At 33.9% G+C, this 25,406-nt stretch overlaps 1 protein-coding gene across 4 annotated transcripts; it reads left to right on the top strand.

Annotated features, from left to right (window-relative positions):
- slc38a3b (solute carrier family 38 member 3b) lies at nucleotides 1-25,175 on the top strand. Of its 4 annotated transcripts, XM_042758959.1 has the most exons (17): nucleotides 1-197; nucleotides 4,039-4,190; nucleotides 4,604-4,624; nucleotides 4,735-4,816; nucleotides 4,986-5,101; nucleotides 10,459-10,532; nucleotides 11,354-11,446; nucleotides 12,055-12,136; nucleotides 15,857-15,939; nucleotides 16,378-16,436; nucleotides 17,736-17,906; nucleotides 17,992-18,071; nucleotides 18,157-18,257; nucleotides 18,668-18,792; nucleotides 20,036-20,180; nucleotides 21,381-21,484; nucleotides 21,998-25,175. In XM_042758959.1, exons 2-17 carry the CDS (start codon nucleotides 4,087-4,089, stop codon nucleotides 22,100-22,102), a joined length of 1,545 nt encoding a protein of 514 aa, XP_042614893.1. In that variant the 5' UTR covers nucleotides 1-197; nucleotides 4,039-4,086; the 3' UTR covers nucleotides 22,103-25,175. The 4 variants fall into 4 exon arrangements, with proteins under 4 accessions (XP_042614893.1, XP_042614894.1, XP_042614896.1 ...); XM_042758960.1 differs by lacking the exon at nucleotides 4,604-4,624; XM_042758961.1 differs by lacking the exons at nucleotides 1-197; nucleotides 4,986-5,101 and having other exon boundaries at nucleotides 4,051-4,190.
- The last annotated feature ends 231 nt before the right edge of the window (nucleotides 25,176-25,406 follow it).

Raw genomic sequence — 25,406 nt, 5'->3', positions numbered from 1 at the left:
CCCCACTACTCATCCATACATCCCCCAATTCATTTCTCAAAGCAGCGAGAGACGCACTTTGTTTCTATTGTGATCAAACCGCACGAGGAGAAGAACTACAGGAACATAAAGCAGCCGAAACACTGGAAACTTAAAGCAAGAACATCATTTCTCACTGTAAGCTGTGAAGATCTCAGAATCCAGGAGCTCACTGACCGGTAAGTAATACATGTTTATTGGCAAAGTGTGATCTATTTGGGTTTTTTAAGTACTTTAAGAGATGCATAATTCATAAAATCAGAAAACGAAAATGAGTGAAAGAATATGCTTGAGTTAAATGTAATTGATGGGGAAAATGGACTCGTTGTGAATATACCTTTTTTTTTTTTTTTTTGCAAAAATAACATTTTGATTCCCTTTGCGATGGTCTTAGAGAGCTGGATGTAGTGTATGTATGTAAAGTGTATCTATACCTTCTTTTTTTTACTTTGTATATGAGTCAGTGACGTCACGTGCATTTTTTATGTCCAGATATGTTTCTCAGAAGAAATACATTAAAATGCAAAAAAAAAAAAAAAAAAAATGTTAGTGGATTGACAATAATATTCATTAATAATATAAATAATAATAATAGAAGCAGATTATTATGAACTTTTTTAACATTTATTATTATTATTTTTTTTTTATTATTAAAGTAGTTTGATGTATTTCTGACTTCATAGTGGCACATTAAGGTGCATGCAGTTGTTCTCAGGGGGCATATATATATATATATATATATATATATGAATTCATTATTCTTCTGGCAGTGCATTGAATGTTGGCATGGCGGATGGCCTGTTAGCATGTCAGCTCTGAATCTCTGAGTTCTCTGGACCTAATGGTCAGCAAACAAGGAAACGAGAGGTCAGAGGTCATGGAGAAAGTGGCAAATCAGCAGAAGGTACTCTGTAAAACTCAAAAAAAAGAGTGATTTTAGATGTGTCCCAACATTAGTTTGCTGAGGAATTACACAAGCTGACTAAAACTCTGGCACAAAAGTCCGATTTTGATTTCGTGTCGTGTTTGAATGGATGGGGCAATACAGTATGATTGCATCCAGTGAGGTCAGAGCTTCTGGGCTGGTGCTGACAGAGAAGAGGTCACTGACCGCATGTCCAAGGTCAGAGATATATGATCATATGATGAGCATATGATTTTGTAGGACGGCAGTCATGTCTGATTTGAGTGAGGTCTTGGAGTTCATTTAGATTGACGTTATTCTCTGTAAGCTTGAGCTTGACTTTACCATGTGTTTTTCAGTCACAAGACTGATCATGTGAATATTTTTGGTGTTTATTTTTATCACCATACCATACTTGTGGTATTGTTCCCACCATATATCACAACCATAGTCAGTTGCATTTGTAAGACATTTAAATTTCATATTGTGACATTTTTTCCAAATGAAACGATTTAGTGGGAAAAAAACACACTTGCATGGTATATCTATCTATCTGTCTGGGAAACGGCCTTTGACTAGAGGAACAAATAATAATAAAGTCAGTATATAATTTATTCCATCTCTGCTTGACTCCAGGACCCTCATAAAATAGATTCAAAGAGACGTCACAAAAGTCATGGGTGACTATTGTGCATGCCATATTTGTAAAATCTGTCTGTAGAAGCTGGGGTTCATCTGGTTTTGTGTCATGGCTCTAGTTTGGGGTGTTGGTCAGTGTGACGTCTGTATTATTGTGAATGTCAATAAGGCAGCACATTGTTGAATGGTCATCAAGGACAGTGCATTGTGTGAAACAGCTGCGACGGATGATAAAAATGATGAGAGAGCGTGACAGGTCTTCTTATTACTGAGCTTTACACCTGAGTTATTGTATTTCGCTCATCTCAAAAGTAGTTAGTTGTGGTACATTTACCCTATGATTGTCTTCTGGCCACTTTGTAAATGCATGTTCTGAATTTTTATTATAATAAACATCTACAAGCTACTTTTTTATGACCATCTATTGACCTTCCTATGTTTGCAAAAAGACTAGCTGACCTGTATTCCACCCCAAAGTGCCTCACTGAGTTGCTAAATTTATCAGCTCAAATAGACATCTTTAATGACCTTGGCCGCGACTGGTTTTCTTTAATGGTCAACTCGACATTTAGCAGCGTTAGGGCTGCCAAAATCATGTATCGAGGCAGCCTCGGGACTCCATGCCTCACATACCATCGTCATGTGAAATTCAAGCTCCTGCCAGAATTCAAACCCAACCCCCTCTGGACCCCAAAGAGGAGCTGCTGTTTGTAATGCCTGGTCAAAAGTTTGTCACATAATCCTGTTGATGCTGATTATTCCAATACAGGCATAATTGAACAATACCTCAGTGAGGACAAAATGTACATTCAGTTGGTCATTATTTCACAATGAACCCTGACAGGTTGATCGGGCGTTTATTTGGAAGGGTTTATATTGGGATAATACCTGTCTGTCTGTACATTATTCCACTTCTATATGGGTTTTTAATTGACTGTAATGTTTTATTTTTGATTCTAAAATAATAAGAAACTTAAACAAGAAATTTGTTAGATTTTTTTGTTTTTGAAAAGTCTCTTATGCTCACCAAAGCTGTATTTATTTGATGAAAAATACAGTAAAAATAGTAAAAACTGTGAAATAGTATTACAATTTAAAATAATTGTTTTCTATTTGAATATATTTTAAAATATAATTTATTTCTGTGATGCAAAGCTGAATTTTCAACATCATTACTCCAGTCTTCAATGTCACATGATTCTTCAGAAATCATTCTAATATGCCGATTTGCTGCTCTAGAATCATTTCTGATTATTCTTAATGTTGAAAACAGTTGCGCTGCTTCATATTTATATAAAGCCATATTTTTTTCAGGATTCTTTGATGAATAGAAAGTTCAAAAGAATGGCATTTATTTGAAATCTTAATATTTACTATGATGTTTAAGATCACATAAATCATCACCATTGTATGTTTTCTAATCAAGCACAGAATGTTTTAAAAACTTTCCATGGCACTCTGACTCATTATGTTGCTGGTTTTAAATGTTAATAGTGTTGTAATTTAATCTCAAGTCTGCATCAGTCTCATTTGGAAATGGACTAGACTCAAGACTTTCCTCAGTTATCTGGCTGTAAATGAACACACTCATACAGTTCTTCACAAGAGCTTCTGGTTGTTGTTGTGAGCGGTCTGTGTTAAATATATCTTGACAGCTGGGTGTCTCAATGGCCCTACTGTTTTATACATTCTCCTGCAGCTTCCTAAAAACCTCAGTCATAAAATAAACAGTAATGTTGTTATTGAGCCTCCATCTTTGCAGGGAGTGTGCAGAGACTCTTCGCTGAAGAGCGAGAACATCTGCTGGCCTAAACTGTCCCCCTGGTGGGCCGTGCCTCATTGTTGTCATTGTAAACTGATGACTTAATAGCGTGCATAAATGGAAATTAGGACTCAGGTGAAACTGATGTAAGGCCAATCACTAAATTGCTGAAAAATCCTGGTGAATTTTTAGTTGACAATTCTTTAGATGAGTGCACTGCCTTAGCTGTAAGTTTTATTTTAGTATTATGTATTCACTCTTATAGTATTATAATTTTTTAATATTACCTTTAATACTTTAATATCTATTTTTATATTTTTTAAAGGGGTCATATGACGTTGCTAAAACGAACATTGTTTTGTGTATTTGCTCAAGCTTACTGTGATGCCCTGTGTATTTTATTTCAGCAAGTTTCCAAAGCAACATTTCATTTAGTTTAATTTCATGCAATAAAATAACTCAAACTACAAAATATATAGAAATATAAAAAAATAAAATTACATACTAAAACTTTAACTACAAAATCTAAAAGTAAAAACTAGTTCGAAATATTAATAAAAACTGTAATAGTATCTCCATGATACTAAAATAACACTGGTTTTAGTTTTAGTTAACAATATCAATGCTAGACGTTTTAAACAGATTTTTAGGTGTTTTTAATGCATGTAGTGAATATTCAATGTTTTTAATAGTTTAAAATCTTTATCTTTTTCAGCAACTTGGTATCAGACTGTTCACACTTGGGATATCAAATACTTCCACTATGGAACCTTCCAGATCAGAAATGAGTATCCTGCCCAATGGGAAAGGTCAGGATCTGGGAGAGGAAATGTGCGTGTCGATGAAGACTATGATGGAGGAAGAACAGTAAGCACTTATGCATCACTTCAGTTATTCAGTTTTATCTGTAAAAACGTCATTGTCATGCATTGTTAGATAAGTTCCTTGCATGTGTGTCTACATAACGGGAAGTGTTTGCTTTCTCATGTACCACGTGCATGGCAGACCAGTGGTTCTCAACTGGTTTTTCATGATTTTTAGCATTGCTTTTTCCCTGCCTTCCATCAGAACAGACCTGTAACCCATTTGAACTTATATCAGTTTCACTGTGTCTCTGTGCTTCTGTACTGAAGTCTATCGATGCAAACTTTCTTCTGTATACTCCTCAAATCACTTTTATCTTCTGGCATGGTGTGCTGACTTGTCTAAGTGCATGTTTACCCTTTTTCTGCTCTTGCTCGATGATGGACCTTCTCACACACTCAATCATCAACCCTCAGAAATGGTGCCCATCACGGCAGGTATGTCAATAACAGGAAACAAATGGCTGCTAGATGCAGTTAGGGAAAATGAACTGATGCACCTTGCAAGATCATTGTTGATTAAATGTCGACTGTCGTCCTTCCAACAGGTTTGATGATCCTGACAGCACAATTGCTGAGAACATTGAGTTCCTGCCCAACAGTGAGGGCAAGAAGCCACGTTTCACTGATGTAAGTATGTGCAGCATTTGCCGTGAACTTTCAGCCGAAAGCCTATCACAGTTAGAAACAGAATGATTTTTCAGACTGAGAGATTTGACTGTGTTGATGTTCTCGGTTAGCTGTTGTAGCAGCTGTTGTCTCTGTTTTAGTTGCTCATCAATTTCATTTCCTCTCTTAGTTTGAGGGGAAGACCTCTTTTGGCATGTCAGTCTTCAATTTGGGCAATGCCATTATGGGCAGTGGGATTTTGGGATTGGCCTACGCAATGGCCAATACTGGCATACTGCTTTTCCTGTAAGTGAAATCCCTTCATTACCCTCTTGATGACAGATTGGCTGGAAAAGTCATTTCTTTGTTGTATGTTCTGATGTGAAGCATCGCTGAATGATCTCAAAGTCATGCAAATGAACCTGTCACTTCCAGCCCTCAATGAATAAGCGTTTTCACTTCATCTGAATGTCAAGCATTTGGCAGACCACTGGGTGTCTAATTGCCTTGCTAATTAAAGGATTGTTTTACATGTTATTTTTCCAGACATGCTCTTGAATAATTGAGTTTTCCCTTTTGGAGTCTGTTAATGTTGATGGTGTACCAGAAAGGGTTTTCCATGGAAAAGATCCGCCCCTGCAATCTGTTAAATGACACGTAAACCACCGTTTGGCCTTTTCTAAAAACATCAAGCCTGTGTTTAAGGATTTTTTAAGGTACTGCAAGTTAAAAATTGTGACAAACTCATAAAATAATGTATGCCATAAAAATAAATAAATAAATAAATAATTAGTCGGTTAAATTAAAGGAACACTCCACTTTTTTTTGGAAATAGGCTCATTCTCCAACTTCCCCAGAGTTAATAAATTGAGTTTTACCATTTTTGAATCCATTCAGCCGATCTCCGGGTCTGGGATAGCACTTTTAGCATAGCTTAGCATACGTCATTGAATCCTGTTAGACCATTAGGAACTAAACCTGCTCCGGCCATGTTACAGCAGCACAGTTACTTGATTATTATGCCGGAATTGAAGTATAGTTCCTAATTATATCGGCCTAGAAAATCGCAACTATTTTTATTTAATGCTGGTATTAGTAGAGGATATAACTACAGAAGAGTCAAGTCTTAAAAAGGAAAAATATCGAAACTCTTTGGTCATTTTTGAACGCGATGCTACTGGTCTAATAGGATTCAATGATGTATGCTAAGCTATGCTAAAAGTGCTATCCCCAGACACGGAGATCGGCTGAATGGATTCAAAAACGGTAAAACTCAATTTATTAAGACTGGGGGAGTTGGAGAATGAGCCTGTTTCCAAAATTATATTATTATAAGTGTTTTAAAGAAAGGGATAATGTACAGTTAGCTAGTATTTATTATATTTATTTTGCAATAATAATTAAATGTGTGTGTATATATAATTAAAAATAAATATTCTTGAATTTTTATACGTTTACATTATATATATATATATATATATATATATATATATATATATATATATATATATAATATATATATATATATATAATATATACATTTAATATATACATTTAAATACAATTAATATGTGTATTTAAAAATAATATATATATATATTTAAAATTATATATATATACACACACACACACATACATTTATATTTATGTAAATATATATACAAAACTATATACATTTTAAAACTTATATAATTAATTAATTAATTGAATATATAATTAATAAATGGGAATTTAATAAAATACTCTATTAATATAATTATTAATTTATATGTAAATTAATAATTACATTTAGACACACCCACACATACATACATACATACTATGCAGAAACACACAAAATTATATTAAGTGTCTAATAATAACATGCGTTTGTGTGACCTGCCGTTTACTCTTTATTTCCATCCTTCCAAAATTTTTCCATTAGTTAGCTCCACCCCCTCATCTATCCACGGCCCTAGAAAGGCCATGACCTGGGCTGGACACGCCTCCTCCATTCTCCACACACATCCTTCTTTCTAGGGTCCTCCACCCCCATCCAAATATAGTTGTCATATTTGGTTTCCTCTCGGTCTGACTGGGGGAGGAGAGCGGGGAGACGTCTGAGGCGTCTGCAGCTCCAGTCAGGTTACAGGGAACTGAATACTATTCATCAAATTACCCAACAGGCCAAGACTGTGTCTTCCAAAGATAGTCTTATTTCCGGGTTTAGAACAAGAAATTCATTAAGCTCAATTTGGTGTAAACTTCACGCATCCCTCTCAGGAGGCAGTTTGATCATGTCCAGTTTTTTTACTTTTACTCTCAACAAAAGACAAGCCTTGTATAAATGTGAAAATACATTTTCTGTGGTCATTAGGAGATGACTTAAATTGTGTTTTGACTTTGCCACTACTGACAGACCTATCCTTTTTGGGGCAGTCGTGGCTTAATGGTTAGAGAGTCAGACGTGTAACCCGAAGGTCACGGGTTTGAGTCTCAGTAGCAGCAGGGATTGTAGGTGGAGGGAGTGAATAACCAGCGCTCTCTTCCACCTTCAATACCATGACTAAGGTGCACTCGAGCAAGGCACTGAACCCCCAACTGCCCCCCGGGTGCCACAGCAAAAATTGCTGCCCACTGTTCGGGGTGTGTGTTCATGGTGTGTGTGTTCATTACTCACTGCTGTGTGTGTGCACTTAGATGGGTTAAATGCAGAGCACAAATTCCGAGTATGGGACACCATACTTTGCCACATGTCACTTTCACTGTCACATTCATTAAAGAAGGTGTTTGAAATGAACACATTTGTAAATGTATTCCTTCATATGAAGCATTCAGTCTATAATAATTACACGTGACTATGTTCATGAGTGAATCTTACAAAACCTGGCAAGAGCATGTTCTGATCATATTCAGTTAAAAAAAAAACACAAATGGTAATATAGTTAATTAAAAAACTACAACTGAAACTAAAATTAAAACCGTTGGAAAAAAAATGTGTTATAGTCATACTAAAATAACACTGCTAAAACTTTTTTCTTATTGACTGATCATATCACATCATTCAGAAAAACAACAACAACAAACACCCCACTACAATATTAACACATGAAATATTAATATTTACCTAGCATGTATAGATATAAACATAGATATATCATCTAAAGCAAGTAAGATTTTTAATGTTATTAGATAGACAATCTGTAAAATAATTATATTTAGCATTCTGAGTCATTGTCTTTGATACATTTCTTAAACTCATATAAGATTCCTAATCTTCATTTGTTCTAGTCTTACAAAATTTAGCCCAGGCCTTGTCTCTCTGTCCAAAAAGTCCTATAAGTTCTGCATTTATCCAGGGTAAATGTTTTCCCTTGACCTTTGAAATTTTCCAAGGAGCATGTTTATCAAGTACTCAAGTAAACCCAGAATATAAAAATCCCAGGCGTCCTGCACATTGGGTATTAACTGATATCTATCCCAATTTATGGAGACTAAATCATTAGTAAATTCATCTCTAATTTCACCTTCATGCTGTCTTAGTTTTATTACTCTTGGAGGTAATTTCAGAATTGTAATTTCCCATATAAAAAACAAAACAAATGAGTGATCACTAAAACAATCAGACAGGATCCATGCTTTAACAGATCTATCAGGATGAGTAACAAGAATCCACTCAATTAGGGACTGATTCATTGAAGTAACTCTAGTGGGTTCTTGAATTCAATTAAAATGTTCAAAATTATTTTTATCTTTAGTAACAGACTTATCTAGCCAATTTTTATTATAGTCCCCTAGAATAATCTTTTTTTTTTTTTTTTTTTTTTTTTAATAAAATAGAGTCAATAGTAGAAAACAAACAACTGATTGATTAAGCAGGTGCAGAGGGAGATCTGTATATACTTCCAGTAGCTAAATATTTATTCTTATGTAAAGTTATTTTAACAAGCAGCCATTCAAAATATCGATTGAGGGTTTAATTAACTCCAATATCAGATTAGAGGAGACATATATCGCCACGACACCACCCCTTGAATTTCTGTCGGCTCTATAAAGTACATAATTTGCCATTTTAATTTCCCTATCAGAAATCTTACTACTCAGCCACGTCTCTGGAAGTGTAATAATATTCAGATTATATTGGGCTTCCCAAGCACATTGTAGATCCATTTAAGGCAAAAGACTTCTTATGTTCAAATGAACAATTTTTAAACATATAGTATTATCCACGTTATATGCAAAGAAATCATAGATATGTAGTAAATTCAATTAAGTAGTAAAATACGGGTTAAACAAACAAAAAATACAGTAAAGATATATTAAACTGTAGTGGCATAACAACAAAGAAACAACAAAACAAAGCCCCAAAAAACCATAAACATTAAAAACAATAGATCTGGCCCAGCAGCCCTAGCCATCCTAAGCCAAGGTATGCTCATGAATGGTTTAAATTAGGTTAATATCAACAAAAACCATTAACATTAACTACACAGTCAGTCTGTATCAATCATATATATATATATATATATATATATATATATATATATATATATATATATATATATATATATATATATATATATATATATATATATATATATATATATATATATATATATATATATATACTGATAAAGAAACATTTTTGTTTAATGGTCAAATAAATGCATGAACAGAAATGAACAATGCAAATTCACATGATTCTCTTGTAGATGTGTGGAATACACACTTAACCAACTAATACTAGTACTTACCTTTTTTCTTTTCTATCATATTCCAAAGAAAAAAAAAACCCTGGCTACGTGTTCTGTACTAGACTAACTGAGACTTGTCATAGCACTTGTATACCGTTGTTGTTCTCGTTGATCTGATTGTTTCTACTGTTCTCATTTGTAAGTCGCTTTGGATAAAAGCGTCTGCTAAATGATTAAATGTAAATGTAAATACAGAGCACAGCTATTGAGACGACTTCCTCTTGCATACTCAATTGTTAGGCAGCTGTTGAAGTCAATAGTCCATGAGAACATTTTAATAGAGTCGTTCCAGAGCTTATTTCACACCCCTTTCTATTTACTTGCCATTTATCAGGTACTTGTCATCTAAATAGACTTTCAATATACTCAATTCAAGGACAGTTTGCCTCCCGGGGTGAAGCATCTTTCTGAAAGTACACTAATCGCTTTTCACCATTATGTTGATAATGCCTCTGTCAGATTTGCCTTTCTCAAGATTTCCATTACATAAGCTAAGAGAAAAGAGTGGGATGAATTGGTAAAATTGGTTGGTAGTGTGTTTGATCGCAGGGTTTCACAGAATAGATGATCAGCACAAACACTGACACTTTCCCAAGATTCATTCAGAAGTAAATCTTACTCTACAACAGTGATACATCTGAAGTATAAAGTACTGTAGACCTTCTTATTAAATAAGACACATGCATGCAGTGCACTTGGAACTCCCAGCTATAGACTTCATATTATATTTGGGTGGTTTTGATAGTTTATAATCTTAACTATGTGTGCTGAATACCTAATACTGCAGGTCATTTTTAGATAAAATGTCAGCTAAATGTTGGTAAGAAGAAAATAGTACATTAACCTCCAACAGAGGAACTTCCATATTAGGGTCTAGCAGGTGTAGATGGTGTTGTACAGATGTGGAGTGATTGTGTATTTTGTCTTCAGGTTTCTCCTCACGGCTGTAGCTGGTCTCTCCTGCTATTCTATTCACCTCCTGCTGAAGTCCTCTGGTATTGTGGGTAAGATGAGGCACATTTTCTTCATCAGTGTGTTGTATGGTCATGTCCTCACAGTTACTGAATGAATGGCTCTTTTATTGTAATTTGAACAGAAATTCTCTGAAATATGACAATAGTTAAATATAGTGAAAAAAAAACAGTAACACTGGAGGAAGGATTTTTTACATAATACATTGAATCAGACAGGCCAATTAATTTGAAGTTACCACTATTAGCTAATATAATAAAATATATAGTTAAATGTATTGATTACTCGGCCTGTCCAGTTTAAATTATAAAATAAAATATATATATATATTTTTTACATTATTACAAAACTAGTTAGTCTTATATTTAATATTTTATACAGTTAGTAGTTACAAAGTTACATGTTAAAACTTCATATTTTTCTCATATTGATTCAATATTACATAATTAAACAACACACATCACACACACACACACACACACACACACACACACACACACACACACACACATATATATATATATATAATATTACATATATTAATTGTAATATTTAGCTTCATACTATAAATAATAAATGTTATAAAAAAGAGCTTTTTTTGATGAATACTGATGCTGTTTTTAGTGACATTTCTTGCAATGCAGTTGATGGTGTTGTTAGTGTATTGTTACGATGGCATTTTCTTTCTGAAAACACAATTCAGCTTCCGTTTTAGATCTGACTGAGTTTCCATGTTAAACTGCAGTGACGCAGGCAAAGATAATCATAACATGAGATACGGTGTTTTGTGGAAACTTGGCTCCGGTGGTGAGATTTGTCTCTCTCGTCATGTTTTACTGACATTTGTTTCCAGGAATCAGATCTTATGAACAGCTGGGATTCAGAGCCTTTGGAATCACAGGGAAGATGGCGGCCGGAATTGCAATCACTCTTCAAAACATTGGAGGTAAAGAAAACCTGACATTAGTATTAGCCTAGCCTGACTTTTTCCAGACATTTTCTTTTTTCCATATATATATGGATATTTTTCCAGTTAACTTCCATACTTATGCTTTTATTTATACACTTTTTACAAAATTATAATACTTGCTTTATGCTGATGATGAACACTGTGTATTTGGATGAATGTTTTGACACATTTTCATGTTGTTTTAACCCAAAATTATTATTGCTGCCTGTTCTTGACATGATTTGGAATCACATTTTTGAGGATTTTTTTTGTGTTTTTTGTTTTTATTTTATATAGTATTTTTTTTTTTATTTAGCAAAAAAAAAAAAAAAGAAAACGCTAATGCTAATAATATATATATATATATATATATATATATATATATATATATATATATATATATATATATATATATATATATATATATATTTTTTAATGTATTTATATTTATAGTTTTTTTTTTATATATATATTTTTTAAGTTTTATTTGCATGTTCCAGCTGAGTGCAGCAAGCATAATAAGCATAAAATCAGCATAAAACCCTAACGGTTATTTTCTTTTGAATGAGATTCTTCTAATTAACTTATTTTTGTCTTTGCTATAGCCATGTCCAGTTACTTATACATCGTCAAGTCAGAGTTCCCACTGGTCCTGCAGGCTTTTTTGAAAGCAGATACCAGTTCAGGGTAAGTACACTTACACTGTAAAATGCTTCCCTCAACAATCCATTTTGCCAGTTAAATGTAAATGAATTGACTATTATGCGCTGACTCTGAAGCTGCTGGTATTGACGCGTACTGTCATTATCAGCTGACGATGTCACCATTGAGGTCATCCACCAGGGCAAACACTCAAAAATTTCAACCTGGCATCTAGGGGAGGTGTGGTAGGGTCTGTGAACTGTGATTGGGCAGTTAATAAGAGAATGGCAGCTGACTGGCTGATACTGTGTCTTTCCCACCACACCTCTGTCCTTCAGAGCTTGACAGCTGCTTTAAACAAGCGTATCGTCATGGCGATGTCAGTAGACACAACTCGTTTCTTACGTCTGTAAACATATGCTGGGTTATAACTTTATTCAGCTGCTTGTGTTCTCAGGTTAGATCCTAGTTTAGCATGTTTTATCAGGTTTAAAAATTTTGTGGAAAACAGACCCATCGTGGTGTGTTTGTAAGAAGCAAACAAATGCAGCATCAAGAGATGCAATCTTAAATTTCTAGGACTGTTATTATATTAAAAGCACAACAAAGCCACAATTTTATTTTAAAGCCCCTGAAGTCATTAAAGGTTAACCATCAAAATCTTCTGTCTGCTGTATTTCAAAATACCTGGATTAGTATGAAGGTTTCCAATTAACAGAGTGAAAGTGTAGATGGGCAAGGTGATTTTATTTATATGACCATATAGCTGCTCACACAGCTTTGGCTCCTGAGACTTCTCAGTACTGGATTGAATAGGTCAGCGTATGTTAGAAATTGTGAAAAGATGGAGGCGTGTACTTCAGTTTTAACAGTATGCATTGACTGAGGGCTTTTGTATAATTTTAGGACCAGGTGCAACTTTAAGTGATGCTTCTATACGCACGCACACACACACACACACGCACACACACACACACACACACACACACACACACACACACACACACACACACACACACACATGGTATTCCTATCATTATGGGGATATACCCTAATCTCTAAACCTACACCTCACATTAATCTTTCTGCATTTTTAGATTTTCAAAAATCTTCATTCTGTGTAATTAATTAGCGGTTTTCTTCAAAAATGAAAAATGTCCCCACAAGGTCAAAAATGACTGGTATTACTATACTTGTGGGGACATTTGGTCCCCATAACATAGGGAATACCAGGTACACACACACACACTTTAATTTTCACACACTTGATGCAGGATTACAATTCTAATATTGTTTTGTTTGGCAAGATTTTACATTGTCAGCTTTTTCTTTTTTTTTTTTTTTTTGCATAGGCAATCACCATACATTTTATTTATTTTATTATTATTAATATACTAATGTAGTATTTCTTAATATTTTAAATGAGCTTTTATTTGTATAATTTCAGTTTTCGTTTTCATTTTAGTTTAAGTTTTAGTAATATGTTATGTGCTTTTGTCATTTTTGTTTTTATCAATTTTATTTATTTTTATTTATTTTTTTTAAGTTTGTTGTTTGTTTAAGTTTGTTTTTAAGTTGTATTTCAGCTTTATTTACATTTTTGAAAATGATTTTTATTTACAAAAAAGTAAGAAAATAATAAATTCACATAAAACATTTACATTCAAACATTGAAATTGTTCTTATGTCTTACAGTATCTATCTATCTATCTATCTATCTATCTATCTATCTATCTATCTATCTATCTATCTATCTATCTATCTATCTATCTATATCAAATGAATCTATCTATCAACTGAATCTATCTATCTATCTATCTATCTATCTATCTATCTATCATCTGAATATCTATCTATCTATCTATCTATCTATCTATCTATCTATCTATCTATCATCTATCTATCTATCTATCTATCTATCTATCTATCTATCTATCTATCTATCTATCTATCTATCTATCTATCTATCTATCTGTCTATCATCTATCTATCCATCTATCTATCTATCTATCTATCTATCTATCTATCTATCATCTATCTATCCATCTATCTATCTTCTATCCATCTATTATCTAACCAACATATAATCAATCCATCTATCTATCTATCTATCTATCTATCTATCTATCTATCTATCTATCAATCAATATCTGTCTGTCTGTCTGTCTATCTATCTAAAATTTTCTGTAAATATAATATTATTTAATATAAATATTATAAATTTGCATTTCCCATACCAGTTTATTTTAAAATACATCTAAACTGCATAAATGGGTGGTTTAACATTAATATTTCAGTGTTTGAATGTTGCTACGCAGAAGTCAGCATGTAAAAGCATAGATATTACATCTGCACATGGTCTTTTGCTGAGGAATGTTTATGCCCCGGTAGCATATATAATGTATGATGTTTCATTCCCACATATAGTAGTCTACATATAGTCTGAGAGGGCCTAGCGTCGGCACGCCAACCCTTCCCATCAGTGTCTGAATACAGGCAGGGAGGTGCAGAGAGGGTCTGAAAATAGAGGAGTCTCAAACCAGGCCTGGACCTACACACTGTGTAACACCTTGTGACTCTGTGTGTGTGTGTGTGTGTGTGTGTGTGTGTGTGTGTTCACAGTGTGTGGTTACTTGAGTTCAGGAGTGGGAACTGCGCCATGTTGCTTTCAGCTCTGGGCTATATAAGATGGTGTGTGTCGCTAGTAGCCACAGCAAATACAACATGCTGTCTCATAAATCATGAGAATCGCAGACTCAGACTCAGGCTGGAATCAGAGTTAGACAGGTTGATTCCGGAAAAGTGTAGGTGTTTTCCACAGTCAAACCATATCTGGATATTGATATATGCTACCGTTCAGAAGTTTGGGGTTGGTAAATTTTTTAAATGTTTTTTTGAAAAAAGCCACTTATGCTCACCAAAGCTGCATTTTTTTGTAATACAGTAAAAATAGTAATATTGTGAAAAAAGATTACATTTTAAAATGACTGTTTGTTTTAATTTGATATAAATTAAAATGTAATTTATTCCTGTGATCAAAGCTGAATTTTCAGCATCATTACTCCAGTCTTCAGTGCCCCATGATCCTTCAGAAATCATTCTGAGATGCTGATTTTCTTATTCAACATTTATTAGAATTCTAATATGCTGATTTGCTGCTCTAGAAACCTTTCTGATTATTATCAATGATACAGTAACAAAAATGCATGTTCAAAAGAACAACATCTATTTAAAATATAATGTTTTGTAACATTACAAATGCCTTTACTGTCACTTTTGATCAATTTAATGTATCTTTGCTGAATAAAAGCATTAATTTCTAAAAAAAAAAAAAATTCTACTACTTTTGAACAGCAGTATATCAGATGTTTTTTTTTAACTTATAATGAGCAAATAAGTATAAAATATTACATTATTGCCACATATAGTGCAAATTGCAAGTAACTGTCAGTCATTTTATCTTTTATATAACACATTTTTATACTTCTGGGAGAACATGTAAAGTATTAAAAGTAAATAAGGTCTGAGTTCACAACCAAAGTTAACATTTATCACCATAATGACGACAAACTATTTACAGTGTTATGTCATAGCTTGATGTTTTACAGTAATGTGTTGTGTTTATCACCTAAAATGACTGATCTGAACTGATATCACATTTGTGAAAAATTTAAAAATGCAAAATATTGCTGATGAATCTTGAAAATATTGTATTTTTGACTAGTGCTTCGCATATGATATTTCTTGAATTGTCTGTTTTTGTAGGGAATGGTATCTCAATGGAAACTACTTGGTGGTGCTTGTTTCTCTCTCGGTCATCCTGCCTTTGGCTCTAATGAAGCAGTTGGGTGAGTCGATCATTTCTACTTCAGTCATCTCATAATCATGAAAGTGGCTTTCCGTGTACATTTGACCCAGCTGAATAGACTGTTCATATTACAGAGCATCGGTTCCAGCACTTTAAAAGCACATTCTGTCCTCATATCAAGCAATAAGCTAAACCAATTCAGCACACCTGTTTATCTGACAGCAACAGTCCATTTTAACCACACACAATTCTGTTTTTGTTGTTTTGATGTGTTTATAGTAATTGAATGAAGTTGACCTTGTCAGTATTTGCATCTGGTCGGCTCTGTCAGCATAGATTAGCTCCTGAGATGAGCGATAAAACACTGTGCTTTTCTTAGCTCATGCATTTATGGTTCAGATCAGGGATTCGCAGCATGTCGATTGACAGCTGGACCGTGACGCCATATTGACGTGCTTTACTATATTTACATTTTCAGGTTACCTTGGTTATACCAGTGGTTTTTCACTCAGCTGCATGGTCTTCTTCCTCAGTGCAGTAAGTATTTGCCATCATCATCATCATCATCATTGTAAAGATATTAAAGTTAATATGAAAACAAAAATAACTTATTGAGTCTTATAGAGTATGATTCATCAGTGCAAGTTATTCCAAAAAACGACATTCATAAATTATTTATTTGATACAAAAAATATATAGTTAATACAAAAACTCACCACTTTCCTGTCCCTGTGTCTCATACATATTTCAGCTTCACATAACCGTTCGCCCGCACATTTTCCCCCAGAGGAAGCAATAAACTGCGTACATATTATATCATATCTACACACGGCAAGGCTGACTCATAAAACACTCACTCAGACCGACTTAAAAAGAAGACGACTGAGGCTTTTAATTGGTTTTAATTGGTTACACTCTCTCGGGATAATAATATGATGCTCTATAATATTTCATAAGTGTGTATTTGGCCCTTTGAAGAATAATGTTTTTCTGTTTTTGCTATTTGACCTGCTGTTTTTTGACAATTTTGTCACCAAGACATGTAGCCATTAGAGATGGACTTATATTATTAAAAAATAAAAACACAATAACTGGATGCCTTTTTTCAAATTCATAACACATTTTTATTGAATTATTGTTTGCCCCCCCCCCCCCAATCCACTTTGTTTGACTCCATTTAGGGGAATACACACAGGACATACTCACAATAAATGCATGGCTTTTTCAGCTTCAAAACATTGATCACTAGAACAGAATTCCATAACTATATACAAATATGTCAAAAATTGCCTTAGTTTTATATTCTATTTACGTATTTATGTCATGTCACATCATTTTTTTTGCTGTCCAGTTTGTTTGACGGCAATTAAGGGAATACACAAAGAACGTACTCAAGTTAATGGTTGAATTTTTCTGTTTTTGGTATTTGACCATTTGGTTTTTGAAGTTAGGGATCATTACTTTTAACCTGTTGTATTTTTATATGTCTTTGTGTCTTTGGACATGTTAGCTGACAAGAAATGTAGCCATTAGAGGCTTGAATATTAAAAATAACTGCATGGCTTTTTGAACTTCTAAACATTGATCACAAGTTGAAAATTCCATAACTTTATACGTACATGTCAATTTTTTTTATTTATTTAATTATTATCATTTTTAGTACGGTTCATTTGATGGCAATTAGAGGAATACACACAGGAAATACTATTGTTCTTGACTGAATTATATGTCGAGTACTTACTACTTACATGCACAAAATAGCCAAAATGCATTTGTTGTTGATCTTCCTTATTTTCCATTTTAACTCCCATCTTCTGTCCCGTTCTGTATTGTTAGGTCATCTATAAGAAGTTCCAGATCCTGTGTCCATTCGAGGAGTTTTCGTCCAATAGCACGCTGGCTCAGGCTCATGTGGCAAATGTGACGGTGAACCACGGCTACCATAACGGACATGTGATGGTGGATGACTCCAACTGCAGCCCGCAGATGTTCACCATCAACACACATGTACTACACTCAAAGAATAGCACATGTTTGTTTTCATAATTACATATTTTACTGAATGCATTTAAAAGGACACTCTGTCCCACAGACTGCATACACCATCCCAATTCTGGCCTTCGCTTTCGTCTGCCACCCTGAGGTCCTGCCCATCTACACTGAGCTGCGCAAGTAAGTTGACAGCATTAAAGCAGCACTGCAATCTGTGTCTTATGCAAATAGATTGAATAGGAATCTCATGTTTTTCTCCCTGCAGCCCAACTCAGAGGAAGATGCAGCACATTTCCAACATTTCCATTCTGATCATGTACACTATGTACTTCCTTGCTGCTCTCTTTGGATACCTAACATTTTACAGTAAGTTTAACACTTTTACATTTCCCCATTGCCAGTACTCTGCTTAGCTAGCACACTGGATCTTGCATTTGGTCCAAGTTTGCACTCAATTTTATGTATGCATTATGTTGCGTGTCAAATTAAATACAGTCCTGCTTTGGTTGGCAATGCAACACATAGATCAATTTAAAAATGTTAATGGGGATAGGATTTACTTGATTATATTGTCTTAATATGCACGCTTATTTAGTTTCCCTTTTTTGTAAGCACCTTGAGAAGCTTGCTTTAAAGGCACTTTATAAAATAAGTTAGATTATTACTATTATTTCAATGTTTCTATATTCACATGAGATTTCAAATCATAATGTAATGCTTAGCATGTATTGTAAGAGCTGTAAGCTAAGTAGATGAATTCTCTCATTTCGCCACAGCTAATGTTGAGGCCGAGCTTCTGCACACATACAGCAGGATCGACCCCTACGACACTCTCATCCTCTGCGTGCGTTTGGCTGTGCTCACCGCCGTCACGCTGACTGTGCCCATCGTTCTGTTCCCAGTGAGTTTAACATGTTCATATGCTCATATCAGCTCATAGCTGTTTTGAGCATTTTTATCACAGTATATCCATGGTGTCATTTAAAACACCAAGCCAAACACTGTACAAACTGCAATGCCTTTGCGATGTGAGGGGGCCTTAGCACACTTCCAAGATTGGAATGGCATCCATGGCTGCAAAATGGCTTAAAATAAATATTAAAATAAGATAATGCACCTAAAAACCAAGATATAGACTGACTTTTTATTTCTTGATGTAAATTGTTCCTACATTTTGAAAACATGCATCGCCATGTGTTAACATCATGCTGAATTTTTAATATATTAAAAATAAAATATATAAAAATAAAATGATGACAGATTCACATTTTCGTTCAGGTTAACTTGGTGTTGACAAATTAATAAAATATAAGTAAAACTCTATGGACCTGTTAAAAATTAATAAAACTTCAACTAAAATTAAAAACTAAAAATAGAAAAAGATTCTAATTCAAAATATTAACAAAATCTATAATAGTATCTCAGTGGTACTAAAATAACACTGCACTGATCCAAGGTTTTTGCCACTTTATTCCTGTTAAACTCTTGATACAGATAAGCTGACATTATACGTAATGTGAATTGTTCCTCCTCTTCATTTTTTATTTTATTTAAGAACTAGGGTTCTTGGAAAACCTGGATATATGAGGAATTTTAAAAGTTTCATTTCTAGACCTGGAAAAGTCACAAAACTTTATAAAATCTAAAAAAGTCATGAAAATTTCTATAATGTAAAAAAGTGAATCTAGTTATGTAAGACTCTAAAATATTTTGTTAATATAATAATAGCTATTTTGGGGTAAAATAATCTAATCAAACAGCTGGAAAACTGGTAAATAAGTTCTTGAAAATTCTGGAATTATGGTATTGAATCTTTTTAATATAATGCCACTCCTAGTTTCTGTATATTAAAAGTCTGAAAACCAATATCTTAGCCCTTCATTTTTGTCTTGTAGAGTAGTGGGACCTTGGAGTCAAAAAGGTTGAGAAGCACTGATGAAATATATGAATCATTTGGGTTGAATAATACAGCAAAAACAGTTATTGTGATTTAAAATGATTGATGCTGCCCATGCTTTAGGGGACAGATTAAGCTTGCTGTACAGTAAGAGCTCAAAGGGGCTTAAAAGTTTCTTAAAATAATTTCAGTAAACAAAAATAGCATAAAATTTTCTCAAGCTTCAATCTGATACTTTTTCTCAAAGGTGCGAAGAGCTATTCAAGAGATGATGTTCCCTAATAAAACCTTCAACTGGATCCGACACGTCGCCATCGCCGTCATTCTCCTGACCTTCATCAACATCCTGGTCATCTTCGCTCCCAACATCCTGGGCATCTTTGGCATCATTGGTGAGTCCTTCAATCATTACTAACCCAAGAGCTCAAAATCCAGAGCAGTCAAATGTGCTTTCTGAGGGAAACAATTCTGTGTTCAAACATGTGTCAGAAATGCCAAAGCAGAGACTCACGTTGGCGTCACTTGTTTGTCTTGCTTTCTCAGTGTGGGTAAGGGTCACTGACACGGTCTCTGGCCTTGAGAACAGCTCCACATGTCACAGTTGCTTGTTTGAACAGATAATGTTGTGCTGTTAAATCAATATTTGTGACCCTGGACCACAAAACCAGTCTTAAGTGTCAATTTTTCGAAATTGAGATTTATACATCACCTGAAAGCTGTATAAATAGGCTTTCCATTGGTGTATGGTTTGTTGGGATCAGACGATATTTGGTTGAGATACAACTATTTGAATATCTGGAATCTGAGGGTGCAAAAAAATCAAAATACTGAGAAAATCACTTTAAAGTTGTTCTTAGCGATGCATATTACAAATCAAAAATTAAGGTTTGATATATTTATGGTAGGAAATTTTCAAAATATCTTCATGGAACATGATCTTTACTTAAAATCCTAATGATTTTTGGCATAAAAGAAAAATCGATAATTTTGACCCATACAGTGTTTTTATGGCTATTGCTACAAATATACCCCAGAGACTTAAGACTGCTTTTGTGCTCCTGGGTCACATTTTGTGTTTAACACATATTACTGGAAAGAAGATGAGTGTCAGCGTTCCTTTTGTTCGAAACTGTTTTGTTGTTGTTCAGGTTTATAAACTAAAATTATATTAAAGTCTAAAATTACAATTATGATGTAAAAAAATCAATTTTTGAGACGAATTCTTTAAATAAAAAATGGTTGCCATAATCTTTTATTATGTGTAAAAAAGGCAGTGAAGCAGTTTTTAAAGTTTGTGATATTTATTAAAAATATTTTGACTTTCTTTGAAAATTTTATAATTAGCTTTAAATGTTTTTTAAAACTATTTTTCCTTTCAGAAATCATTTGACATTGACCCACGAATCTTACTTTGATAACCATAAAATAGTTTTTGTTCAACACAGGGTTCTCATTTAACTTTTCCATTTTCATCAGCAAGGAAAACATTGCTGGAATTTTAATTGTCATCATGTTTAATTGTCATCAGTGTCAGGTTTAATTGGATTCAGCTGATTAGCTGATCTACATTTGTCCTGTTCTTCCTCCTCCAGGTGCAACATCCGCTCCCTGTCTTATCTTCATCTTCCCTGCTGTCTTCTACATCCGTATTGTTCCCAAGGATAAAGAGCCAATGCGCTCCACCCCCAAAATCTTTGTGAGTTATGTTTGTATGATTAATGATTACCCAGAAATTATTCAGAATAGCAAAAACCTACAACAAAATTATTCAAACATTAAAAAAAATTAAATCGAAAAGAGAAAATATAAAATAAAAATGAATTCAAAATACTAACAAAAACTATAATAATATATTAGTGATACATAATTAGTACTGCACCGATCCAAGGTTTATACCATTTGATTCCAGTTATACACTGATACGACCCACCTGAGCTGTTTTCTTCAGCTCTGTATCATCATCACGTCTAGATATTTACATGGTGTTTAGATCTCTCCTACCTGAAAAAAGACAGATGTATAGTAGAAATATTTTGTCACTGTACTTTTTTTTGGAATATTTCTAAAACATTATTTTTTAAAAACTTGTAAATCAGTTCACAAATTAGTCTGAATCCAAATGACTCCATTTAATTTGGCCAAGAAAGTTTTTTATAAAACAGAAAAAGATCTGATTAATGATTAAAAAATATTTTTCTCTTTTTCCCAGGCTGCCTGTTTTGCTGGACTGGGCATGTTGTTTATGATAATGAGCTTGAGCTTTATCATCATTGATTGGACGACAGGCAGCAGCAGTGCTCTGGGTGGCCACTAGGAGACAAACTCTGATGATGAATGTGTGTTTTTGTGTACATGCTTTTGTATGAGAGTGTGTGTTGTAAGTTAGGTTAGTGATGTAACATACTGGAAGTGATCTGATTGATTTTTATCCATATTTTTCTGCCTGTTATGACACAGAGGATGCCCTATCCCACTGTGGCAAGGAAAAGGTGAGGGGGACCCAACGTAACATCCCATTTTACACAGATAACCTGCCATCAGATAATGGGGAAGAACTGCATTATTCTGAAAAAAAAAAACACTTCTGATAAATTCACACTGATGTTTTCTATTTTAAAACCTGTGAAAGTGCTGATCTTGTCAATTTGGGCAATTTTTTTTTTTATTTATTGAAGGGTTAGTGCAGAGGTCTCCAAACTCGGTCCTGGAGGGCCGGAGTCCTGCAGAGTTTAGCTCCAACTTGCCTCAACACACCTGCCTGCAAGTTTCCAGCATGCCTAGTAAGACCTAGATTAGGTTCAGGGGTTGGAGCTAAACTCTGTAGAAATATGCTGTTATGGCTCAAGTTTGCTTGTCATCATTTTTATTTACTCTCACTCTGTTTTTCCAATTCAGAGCTCTTATACTTGACAAGACTGAATGCAGTACTGTGGTAACACATAAATGCATCCTTCTAGATTTCTTTTAAGTGACAGCAAATGCATTGTACAATAGTGACCTATATATCAGATTTTTACATATTTAATTCTGTGTATTACTTTGCTCGTAGAACGAGGAGATTGTAGAGGTTTTGATTCCTCTTTGGGTGTAGAATGAAGCGGGCTAGTTTAGTAAAGATGGATTGATTGTTGGTTTACTCTCCAGTGGGCTTTGGACAATCAGTGAGTCACATTACTACCTATTTCAGGTAACTTTCAGTGTTTTTGAGTCAAGTGAGAGTGCAATTTATCATATCGCACAATTTCAGGGTGCCAAAGCGAAGGATTTCTATAGTCCTTCTAACTGTCATGAAGTATATTTTCAGTTTTCCTAAAGTATGCACAATACACAGAATGCAAGGCATGCCTTGATCACATTGAGATTTAAACAGTGAAAAACATATTTATTTAATTGTATTGAATATATTTTGCAGTTCACTGGATGAGTATTAGTGTGTGTTATAGTATTAACATGTACAATGCCGGTGTCCTTTATCGGTTTTGTTTGTCATGATACTCAAGGTCATTTATACAAACACTAGACAAGGACCTCATATACAAATACAAAACTATATTTTACTTGAAATGGACACAATCTCGCTTGTATTAGAATTCCAACAGTTATATTAAAGGAATAGTTCACGCAAAAATGAAAATTAACTGATGAAAATTAATATCCAAGATGTAAATGAGTTTGTTTCTCCATCAGAACAGATTTGGAGAAATGTAGCATTACATCACTTGATCACCAGTGGATCATCTGCAGTGAATGGGTGCCGTCAGAATGAGAGTCCAAACAGCTGATAAAAACATCACAATAATCTACAAGTCATCCACACCACCATGGATTGAAACAAATCCATTATTACTTTTTTCCTCCAAATCATTGCTTCTGGACAAAATAAACATGCTGTCCATAATACATAATCCACAATAACACTTCCTCAAGTAAAAAAGACATTAATTAATTGACTGGAGTCATGTTGATTACTTATGTTTTTGAGAATTCTCATTCTGACGGCACCCGTTCACTGCAGAGAATCCATTGGTGAGCAAGGGGTGTAATGCTACATTTCAGTACATTTTCATCAAATTTTCATTTTTGGGTGAATGAAGTTTAAGTAATCTAGTTTGGAAGCTGCTCTCAATATCTCACATGAAAACAGTTGTACATTTTTTTTTTTTTTTTTTTAAATCTGTGTAGTTCCTTTTCCTGTAATCTGAGTATTTGTGGACCCTGTTTTGGTGTTAGCAGTAGTTAATGAACCAGCTGATATGTAGAAGCATGAAAAACACCAGTTTTTTTTAGTTAGAAGGAAACATGTTGCTTATTTGAAGTTTGAAATAACTTGCTCTTACTCAGTGGTTCCTGCGATATTTTCAAAACTGTAATGTGTTCAGATTCTGCCAAAATATTATGCTGTGCAATCATGTTGTACAATAATTGGGCTAATATTATGTGTTAACTGATGCAACGGAAATGAGCATGCAGTTAATATCACCACATTAATGACAGAAAACTGATAAGGAATGGACTTTTATTTGTGACATGTAAAATGTAGCTAGCATCATAGTTCTGTTTGCATTGTCAACCAAAAAACAAACTGAACTTTATGCTGGAGATTGAAGTGCAGTGCCAGTGGTCCCCAGGAGTCACTGTTAAACATGGCAATGTTTTTGCTTGCATTATTTTCCTGAAACTGATCATTTAATTCTAAATTGTGCTTTTTTAAGTATTATAAATCTAAATATACTCAAGAAAAGTGCCTCACTTTACAACTAGCTACCTTATAAACTCTTTAGATACTACCTTTTTTTTTCCCAATGAGCCCTATAAGTGCTTGTTAAATAGCCCTCAAACTTAAAAAAAAAAAAGTTTCCTGAATGCTAGTTTGTATTTTTTTAATATTATAATAATAATCTTCTTCTTAAAAATATTCTTTCAGTCAAGTTATAGCCTTGCTGGGTATATTTCACTTCAACCACAGTAGCATTGGATTGAAGATAAAATCAAGGGTACTGAATAGTGATAATTTTCTTACGTGATTCATATGGTACAAAATGCAAGAATGATTATGACTGAAATTCTGTAACAGTTATTTGTCTTATTGCTGCCCAGCTTATATATCTTTTCTTCAAACAAGATTTACTAACATTTGCTATATTTTTATCTGGTACAGATCATCTAGATTTTTTCCTTTCAGTAAGGAAAATGCAAACCAGTTTGTTTTTCAAAGCATTATTTACACACTATTTAATCAATACAGTTGGGTTCATATGATAGATTGTTTAGTGCATTCGTATATATTGTATATAAATGTGAACCACTTTTATTTGTAATGCATATTTAGCTTGTATAGTGTAAATAGCAGAACCACTTTGACAATAAAAAAGCTGTTTTTAAACCTGTATGTGAGTTTTGCATTTACTATCCTGCCCATCATAACATTTTCTTACCTTTGGGTCTAGATCAAAACTAGAACAAATACTTGACTAGTTAAGGCTTCTAAGATGGTAAAATTAGTTTTTCAAACAGTTGAGGGCGATGCTTGCAGATCCAAATGGCAAAGTATCCAAAAGCTGCATTTCAGTGCATTTTACATTTATTTTTCGTATTATTTATCTGCATATGTGTGCTTA

Source organism: Cyprinus carpio, chromosome A6, assembly GCF_018340385.1.
Source record: "Cyprinus carpio isolate SPL01 chromosome A6, ASM1834038v1, whole genome shotgun sequence".
In the NCBI taxonomy this organism is placed as follows: Eukaryota; Metazoa; Chordata; class Actinopteri; order Cypriniformes; family Cyprinidae; genus Cyprinus; species Cyprinus carpio.
This window is presented reverse-complemented; position numbering and strand designations above follow the sequence as displayed.

Excerpts from the sequence above, each read along its gene's own strand:
- slc38a3b (XM_042758959.1), top strand. The coding sequence starts at position 4,087 with ATGGAACCTTCCAGATCAGAAATGAGTATCCTGCCCAATGGGAAAGGT. Across the intron at positions 16,437-17,735 it reads TGGTCTTCTTCCTCAGTGCA|GTCATCTATAAGAAGTTCCA; the intron begins GTAAGTATTTGC and ends CTGTATTGTTAG. Across the intron at positions 18,793-20,035 it reads TGCCCATCGTTCTGTTCCCA|GTGCGAAGAGCTATTCAAGA; the intron begins GTGAGTTTAACA and ends TTTTTCTCAAAG.